This window comes from Nestor notabilis, unplaced genomic scaffold (genome assembly GCF_000696875.1).
Source record: "Nestor notabilis isolate BGI_N333 unplaced genomic scaffold, ASM69687v1 scaffold266, whole genome shotgun sequence".
NCBI classification, from domain to species: Eukaryota; Metazoa; Chordata; class Aves; order Psittaciformes; family Psittacidae; genus Nestor; species Nestor notabilis.
This window is the reverse complement of record NW_009931244.1, coordinates 110992-120600: the sequence shown is the minus strand read 5'-3', so window position 1 is coordinate 120600 and position 9609 is coordinate 110992. Positions and strand designations below refer to the sequence as shown.

At 42.5% G+C, this 9609-nt stretch overlaps 1 protein-coding gene across 1 annotated transcript in view; it reads left to right on the top strand.

The window, feature by feature from the left end:
- The window catches only part of MTHFS (5,10-methenyltetrahydrofolate synthetase (5-formyltetrahydrofolate cyclo-ligase)), a 16934-nt gene extending 15357 nt beyond the window's left edge, over window positions 1-1577 (top strand). The window contains exon 2 of the mRNA XM_010015787.1: window positions 1157-1577. Within this exon, the coding sequence (XP_010014089.1) occupies window positions 1157-1380 (224 nt within the window). The 3' untranslated portion in view covers window positions 1381-1577. The remainder of the gene's footprint in view (window positions 1-1156) is intronic.
- The last annotated feature ends 8032 nt before the right edge of the window (window positions 1578-9609 follow it).

Below are 9609 nucleotides of genomic sequence, written 5' to 3'. Positions count from 1 at the left end.
GTGCAGCAGACAGCACCAGGCCAGCCAAGCTCATTTGTTTAGAGGATGTCCTTGTAAGACTTCTCACACTAAACGAACAAGCCTTGCATAAGGAATGGGAACCTGCAGGCTGGCTGCCTCCATGCCTGGTGGTTGCAGCCAGTTTCTTTTGCCTACCTGGCAGTGATGTGAATCAAATCCCGAAACAAGTGGGCAGCTGAGTGCAAATTGTAGCTGGCTACCTGGCATGATGCTGATCCACATCTGTTCACAGAGTATAACAAAGCAAGAAAAAAGGGCTTAGCTAATCTTACCTTTTTATCTGGAGCTTGTTGGTGAAGACTCTTGTCAGGGTTTCACCAGCAGGTCAGGTCTGTTTTGTCCAGATGATCAGCAGTTTATGCAGCTTGTTTCAGTTTTTTAACTGATGTTGGGTTCCAATCAAGTGCAATCTCAGAAGAGTCTTGGGGAGTCCATATGTCCCTCCAGAAGGAGGGATATTCAGGGCAGGCAAGGAGAATGCCTGTGTGTGCTGCTGGAGCAACAGTGAAAATTGCTGGAGGCTCAGGAAGAAAGTCCTTTACAAGAAGAGGAGCCTGACACCACAAAGAGACAATTCTTCAAATCTTAATCTTGATACAAGAGGGCAAATACCCACTTTCAGAATATGTTGCATTCGAGGCTCTTTGGTTTTGGGAGGTTGAGTGAAGGTTCATGACATCTTACAGTAGTGTCAAGAAGATGCTCTCTCTCTCTGTGTTCTTTTCATTCTTTTTTCCTTTCCTATTTTTGTGTCTGATGTTGAAGTTCATTTGATTTTTCTGATTCCTCTTGCATTTAATTTCCCTGAGTTCAGTCTCTGCCTGGATTTAGAGTCATAATCATTAGTATTTAGAAGTGTGAGGTTAAAATGATAAAATAGATTTTTTATAATGTAGGTTTTTTTCCCTTCAAGCTTTTCAAGGTCTAATTATTTTGTGGCTGATCTAGTATGCAATTGATAGATAAAAATGTAAATTTACAGGTTTAGTATTCAAAGTATTTCTCATCTGATCAAAGGGAGATTTTACAAAACACAAAGCTTGCATTTTTGCAAATGTCTGAAGTTATGTGGATGTAGTTGAGCCATCAGGAAACTCACAGTGCATCTAGTAATGTTTATTTCATTTTTCTACAGGAGGTCTTGACCTTATCTTTATGCCAGGCCTTGGGTTTGACAAAAAAGGCAACAGACTGGGAAGAGGGAAAGGATATTATGACACCTACCTTGAAAGATGTATGAAACATCCCAGCGGAAAGCCTTACACGATTGCCTTGGCTTTTCGGGAGCAGATTTGTGAATCAGTGCCTGTGGCAGAAAATGACGTCCAAGTAGATGAAATCCTTTATGAAGATTGTTGAATGTATCTTGATTTCAACCCACTTCCAGAGTGACCAACCAAAGACATCAGATCCATCAGTCATGACTTCTTAATAGTCATATAGGTGACTTCGGGAACAAGAAATACACTATTGAACAAAAGAAAAACAAAAGAACATTGTAAATGTGGTAATAGTAGTGAGGATTGCGTTGATTTGCTTCTAATTATCAAGTATCTGCTGTAATTCTTATTCTAGAATCAATAGAAACAAGAATGTGTGAATGTTCATTACAGTAAGGACCATTTCTTCTCATCATACTTTTGAGGAACAAATTACTTGATACTTACCAGTTTTATTATTCCAGTTTAAAGGTGAACTGTCTACTAATGGCAGTTCTTGATCCATTATGGAATTAGATACTTATTATGGTAAAAGTTGTTAGTACTTAGGTATTACATGCATCCATGAGCAAAGTAAGAAACTGCCAGATAAGTCCTATAGTAAGCTGGGCAAAAAATGGTGATTGGAAAAAAGCCTTAATTGATTTTAGTGCAGACAATAACTCTGTTTACTCGGCTCCTTGTTGTCTTAAAATAAAGAAGTATTAAGAAGTTGTCTTAAAATAAAGGGAGTATCTGTTAATAAAAAAAAGCCCATGTCTGTTGCTTTGGTATATGGTTCTTTCCTTTATCCAAATACAAGGTCGCAATAGTCTAAAGAAAGTCTAAAATGCAGTCAATGAGCTCTCCATCTGGAGAAAACCAGCTCTTTTTTGTAAAATAAGATTCCAAATTAAGTTCTGTAATTTTGCACACAGGTTATTCATAACATCCAGAAATACTGTGTGAATTATGGGTACTATATTAAAGGATAAATAGATGCTAAGAATTGCAGAGAGCAGGTTTTATGGATTGAGTAAAGTTTGGGTGGAAGGTTGCATTTTCTCCAGGCTATCCTGGAAACCGGGAAGAAGATAGTGAGTTTTGCTCTGGAAAAAACTCACTTTCAAGAGATAGTCCTGATAGTAATAGGCCACAATATTTCCAATCAGGATCAATCAGACTGTCACATTTTGCGTTCCTTTTCCAATGCAACTTCACTTTTTCCATACATGTTTAACTCCTCCCTCAATCAATAAATCAGTGTGTTTATTTTCACCAAACTACTCCGGGTCATCATTAAAAAATCCATGAATTCTCCAGGACCAGCTGTGGAGCAGAATGACCTGAAGACTTCCTCAATGATAAGTGGTTTTATGAACATAACCATGCCTACAGTACGTATGAACCTCTTCATCTCAGGCTTTGTGTGTGGCAGACCTGTGTCTAGGTTGATCACCTACCGCATATGCCATATTGCTTGGCCTGCCATGGACATCAACAAAGCTTTACTGAAGCCAGTATTTTTCATAGTGGAAACCTGGATTCCAAATCTGGTAAATGTTTTAAATGCAGATATTAAGGTACCTTCTTCCACCCCACCAAAACCAGTGGGTGCTTTTAGTGGTGTCCTGCCTCAAGGTTTAACCATGGAGGTTTATCTGGAATCCTGGGGCATGTTTGTATGTTTTTGGTTAGTGTGACAGTAGACCTGACTGCATGAATGCTGCTCCAGTTCTACTTTAGGCACAAAATTAAGAGGCCATGTCAGCATAACAGAACAATTATCAGTGGCTGATGACCTCTTGCTGCTTTGTTCAAGCTGAGGGGAAGCCATGATGTTTGGTTTTAAAGCTAGATACTGGGGCTTTTTAACTGTGTTTTGTTAGGTTGCCTTGTGCCTCATAAATCAAATAGCTACCATGAAAGCAAACTTTTTATCCAAAACCTCTGCGCTTTGTGGCTTTGCTTTTCTGAGGCATTCTTTGTATAAGAGGGGGTTTTGATTATTATTATTATTTGGTCAGTTAGATACGAGTTTAGCCACAACACTTTACAGCCCTTTGGATTAGCTTTTGATCTTGCTGTCTGAGCTTACCGACTAGCTTGACTCGTATGGATTTCACTACAGATGAAACCAGGTGAACAACTGTGTACAAAAAATCCAGAATATGATGAAGAGGTTTCAAAGCCAGCATTAACAACCGTACAGGAACAAAGTGCTCAGAGAGACAAGGTCAATGTTTCATTGTGTGGGAGTTCAAAATAGGAGGAAAAAGTAAAAAGCAAGAGTTTGGATGCATAATACAGGCCCCTGTCCAGCACAGCCACATTTAGACACCAAACTTTGTCCTTGTGAGCTCACTGAAGTTGCTGGAACTAATTGATATAGGAAAAGCAAGTGAGCTTTGTAGGCTTTCAGGACGTGAGGCAATGAGTGTCCCCAAGCTTCTTACCTTACTGATCACATTTCAATACATCATGGAGCCGTTCTCTCTTGCTTTCACTCCAAACTGCCCTTTTAGCTACAGCTGTAGTGGGAAAGGATGAGGAAACTATTTAATGTACTGTATCATTGGTAACAAAAGGAGATGGCATTTTGTTTCTTGCCAGCCTCTCCTGGGTCAGGAAAAGACCATAGTAGGCTCATCAGCCAGGCTGGGGGAGCTGCAGGACCCTGGCTGATGCAGAAAGCTCTTAACATTTGGCTGATGGGGATAGTAAGACAGTATTTATGTATATTGTCTTGAGGATCACGGAGCTAAATAAATGTGACAGCTTTCACTTGACATCCCCAACCTTGCTGCTATCGCTCAGGGTTTTTCTCTTTGCCACATAACATGAAATCACTGTCAGTTTGATAGGACATAGCAGTGGTTCTGAGGCACAGAGGTTAGGGGTTTGTAGGTGCATCAGAATTATTTACGTTTGCTATGTATAAAATGGCACTTGGGGAGCAAGGCAGGCTGCCAAGAAGGAGAGGCACTGGGGCTGGCTGGTTGCATTCTTCTATCTCTCCATGCTGGATTGTCAGGGTAGCATCTATAAAGATTGCTTCAAAACAGTATCATCTCTCCTCAGATGGACCTGCCCCTGTCTGCTGCAGTGAATGCCATTATTGCTGTTCTCATGACAAAGCATCTATCAATCTCTACTTTGTTTATAAACAAATCTGCCTGCCCTGCGTAAGAAATGCATAGGCTAAAGAAAAATAGCATTACCAAAGGAATAAGTTAATTATGTTCCAGGATCTCAGCAGGGAATGCTATCTCCAAGTATTCAGTAAGATCTGACCAGTGGAGTTATAATTAAAAAATGTCCCCAGGGAGGAACTTATAAATTATTTACTGTAAGGGGCTTTTCCAGGCTCTTTTAGTTTAATTGCACATTCTGAAAGAGAAAGGCCTCGGAAACAAATTAACTAAGAGGTTGAAATGGCTTTGTTAAAATCATGTTCGCAGCTAATCAAGTGGAAGACTGTGGGCAAGGGTCAAATACAGGACAAAGCTTCGGAAGCTGGCATTACTCACTGTTTAAAAATCATACGGAAAGCACCAAAATATCTGTGCACAGAAAACGCAGTCACTGGGTTTGTCCACTTTATCTGTAGTCCAGACCTGATGGTCTTCGTGGTCATTAGTTTTGTAGAAAGAACTGACGTTCAGAGGGTTTTTGATAGGGTATAGGTGAAGTCCTAGCAGAGAGAGATGAAAGACGGTGGTGAAAGAGGTGATGGGGATGCAGAATAAGAGGACACTGGGACAGTGTGTATTTTCTATCGTTCTCACACCACCATTTTATTTTAGCTCAAAATAGCCTGGTTAACCCTCAGTGGAAGGTGGGATGAGAGACAGGCTGTGCCTTTTGAATGCATGCGTGAAACCTGACGTGCTTGCCTTCCCACATGAAACATGGCATAAGTGTCTGCCACTGAAGTTGCCCCCTGTAGTTGGCCTTTGCTGGAGGACAGCTGGTGTGATCTCTGTTTTTATGTATGCAATGGCCTTTCGGCTGCAGTTGTCCTTGCTTTTATATCTCTCTGAAAGAAGCCACATCTGCTGTGGCACCCCTACCAAAGAGCCAGCTGACTGAGCAGAGCAGCCAGCCATGCATATGTGCATGTCAGCCCATATAGATTCATATGGCATTGCTCTTTTCCTTGTCTCTCCTGTTTCTTTTAAACCTACTGCACTTACATGTCTTGCTTAGATGGAAACTGTCCCAGAGTTAATAGTCTCTCTACCCCCTGCATATGTACATCCTTCAACACATGCCATTTGATTATAGCCTGCGGGTACCATTATCACATCCTAAACAGTAAGTTCTCCACCTTCAGGCAAACTAGCTGAAAATCTGCAAATGAAAGCTGCTTTAGTCATTCATCAGGCAGATGAGATCTCTGCTTTTATTTTGTTGTAGTGTAAATCTGCTGCTTGGTTTCCTAGTCTCTCTGAAAACTACTGAATCATAAAAATGCTTGTAGCAAACGCCAGCTTGTCTGTCACCAGAATAATACATTAAATGACTTATCAACTCCAAGAGAAGACTACAATACTTTTGAGATTATTTGGATATATAGTTAGGGAACAAAATATGTTGACGGCTTTAGAATTGTCTTGATCGGTAGGTTTTATTTTCTATTTTACCATAGTGTATCCAGTAGTACTTGGGGAAGAAAGAGAAAACATCCCTAAATTTCTGCAAATGTAGCTTATTAAAGGGGAACACCACAGCAGAAGAGTGGAGTAGAACATAAACATAAACCAAAGGATTGTTCTTGAAAGGGCAGAACTATAAGGCTTGAATATTCTCAGCAGAGGTATTGCCATTTAATTATTAGGAGTGGTGGGTTCATATTAACCTTTGTAGAAAAATACTGTAGACTATAATAAAGCTGGATACTTTTCTATAGCCATTTGTTACCACCGTGTCAAGTTTAACAATAAATTGCTAATAAAGAAATTCTGTAAGACTGGCTGAAAAAAAATACTGGGAAGGATCATTTACTATGAAAAGTTTAGATTCATAGAGTAATTGTTATCAGACCATACTAAAACGCTTATGACTTTTTTGTTCTGGATACAGCTGGAAAATGCAATTGCAGATAAACCGTGCAGGGCCTTTGCGATTGTTGCCTTGCCCATGGGTGAGCTTCCCTCGAACTGCATTGCAGTTTTGTGTCACCCCCCTGGGGACACCTTGCAAGAGTCAGTGGCCAGATGCAAACTGCTCTTTTTACAACTGTGATAAACACTTTGCAAAGGCTAAAAAAGCCACTTCACAGCTTGTTAGCTGGGAGACTTGCTTCCCTGAGACTTTGGCTGCATAAACCGGTAGGACTTTGATAGACTTCATCTGCTGTGGTACTACCGGATGCTCTGCTGTCTCCTTAACACGAAACGCTCATGTATGAACACTGTGGTTATAATAAATAAAGAGTAGTGGGACAGGCCTGGGAAGTTAGCCATAAATCTGGTGCTAAGCGCCAGCGAGCAGCAGGGCCTCGGCTGTACGTCATTAATAAAGATGTTGAAGAGGTGCAGGCAGCGTGTTGCTGTGGATGATGTTACTCACGTCTCCACCACAGCAGAGCTGAGATTTGATATGCACAGGACAATCAGTCAAAAACTCTCTGCTGTTGTAAGAATGATGTGGGTTACTGTTGGTAAAAGCTGTTGGTGGTGGCGAGGTTTTTGTTTAAAGAAAAAGAGTCCCAACTCCATTTTTCAACACAAGACAAATTCCTGAAGAAATTCCCCAGCTTGTTGAACAGTACTGCAAACACTTTGTTTTACATAGTTTGCACCAACATTAAAGCAAGGTTTAAAGTTCTTTAGGGCACTGGTCTTGGCTTTGTAAGCACAGTCTCCAGCACAACAGGCCTCTGGCTGGGATTAGTACCAGCACAATGCAGATTATTAAAGAGGGAGAATCAAGAGGCAGAAGGAGGGTATTTGAGTAGAAGAGGCTTAAATCTGGTTTTGCATAAGGGCTGTGGAGTAACAGCAGGACCTGTCAGGCTATTTTCTCACCACTTGAATGGTTCAAACACAGCCTGCAGATGTAATTTTATGGCTTCGCCTCTGTTTTCCCTGATAAGTACCCAAAATTTTGGAATAGCAGCGTCCTCCTTCAACATTTGTAGGATCCTCTATGGTGCATGGATAGAAGCCATGAGGGGTATGGCAGTGTGGCACACAGAAATGAAATGTTTTTCTCTTGGGACAGCAGGGAGAGGACTGCAGCTGTCTGGGCACTGTGGATTGGAAGATGGAGCTGTAATGGCCAGGGAGGAGGGAAGGGACCAGTTCTGCATCAGGAGCTGTCACAGACTAATCTCCTGTCAATCCGGAGCCTTTATATACAGAGCCATGGCGAACACAAGTATTTGTGGACTGGAGGTGGGGAAGCAGAATGTAAATAAGACTTTAAAGCAAGCATTTGGCTAAAATTAGAAGCCATGGGCCTGATACGCTGTATGCCGTGACAGGAGAAGTGCCTAATTGCAAGCAAGTTTCCACTCCACTTGATTATTGTTGTGACACACAGATCATTAACATGATAGTCTAAACATGAAACAAATTGTTTAAATATTAAACTGTCAAGTCCTTCCTCTCATCTCTAAATCACTACCTAAAGTAGGGGGGATGTTTGTGTAAAAGATGAGTTTTGGGCTCTACCACTGTCTGATGCTGCATTGCTCCCCATCAGCATGGTGACTGCTGCCAGGAGGCTGCGAAAGGGCATTTGCAATCACCTGCTTTGATCGCAGATGTATTTAATAACCAATCACACATGCTCATAGAATCATAGAATCACCTAGGGTAGAAAAGACCTTTAAGATCATCAAGTCCAACCGTTACCCCAGCACTGCCAGGGCCATCACTAACCTATGTCACTGGGAGTGAACACTTCCAGGGATGGTGATGCCACCACTGTCCTGGGCAACCTGTCCCAATACCTGACCACCTTTGGGGAAGAAATTGTTTCCAATATCCAGTCTAAACCTCCCCTGGTGCAGCTTGAGGCCATTTCCTCTTGTCCTATTACTTGTTAACTCGGGAGAAGAGACCAGCTGCGCCTGGCTCCATCCTCCTGTAGTAGGATGGAGTTATAGAGAGCGATAAGGTCCCCCCTGAGCCTTCTCTTCTCCAGACTAAACCCCCCCAGGTCCCTCAGCTGTTTGTGCTGATATTCTGCAAGCTCTTGCATGGGCATAGAGGCTGCTGCCTCCTGTGTGAATCCCTTTTCCCTGGGTCTCAACTGGCCCTGCCCAGAGATTTGGGGCATTTGGTGCAAGTGAGATGGGGAACGATAGAAACCATTTGCCGAAGTATCGCTCCAGCCTCTTCTGCTGCTGCAGGTCCAAGTGGTGAACACCAGAGGTGTCTGACCGCCTTACCAGCACAATGAGGTGGCCAGTGGGGAGCTCCTCATTTGCAGCAGGTCATGCAGGAGCTGGAAGTCCTGGAAAGAGCCTTTGGAGCAGCTGCAGACAACTGTGCTTCCAGGTACAACAGCTCCTTTCTTCCAGGATCTGCAAGATCAATGCAATGGGTTTGGGAAGATGTTCTAATTGCCAGTTTGTGCACTTTCAAACAGTCTTCAGGTAGAGGAGGAGGAGAAGGAAGAGAAGGAGAAGGAAAAGGAGCAGAAAGAGGAGGAGAAGAAAGAAGAGGAGGAGGAGGTGGCCACTGCAGATAGCCCTCTTTCTGATGCAGGAGGAGTGTTGGAAGGGTGAACATGCTCTACACTATTTTCCCATTTTCTCGGGCATCCCATGGAACAACACAAGCATCCCCTTGGGGCTCAAAATACCATAATGCACTTCCCAGAGAGGAAGAATTTAGCTGCAGCTGAGCATCCCACTTCTTTGCAAAGTCTCTGCAATGCTGTTATTCCATGAAATGACCCCTGTTCAGTGTTACCTTAAAGATGGGACAAGAGCAGCGTAAGCACATGGAACTCCCATCATTTACAGTCCTGCCCTTTGACTTTTATTTCTCAAATAGCTGTTGTTACATGCAAAACATAAAAGACCCAGTATAGAAACTGTTTTTCAAGAGAACAATGCTGTTGGGAGAAAAATGCAGGCATATTAATGACATTCAGCCAAGGGATTATTAAAGGCAACGAGCCCAGGGCACTTATTCAGGAAACTATTTGTTCAAGGAGGAGTCTAATAGCTTTGGCTTCATGGTTACCATCCTGCGTAACGCACAAGAGCGCAGGAAGCCAGCTCTTGACTTCATGGGTCATAACCCTATCTGCTGAAGAGCTTGAATAGGATCGATTTAAAATGAGTCCTAGCGCTGTTCTGCCTTTCCCTGTCATGATTTAACCCCAGCTGGTAACTGAGCCCCATGCGGCTGCTCACCCACATTCCCCG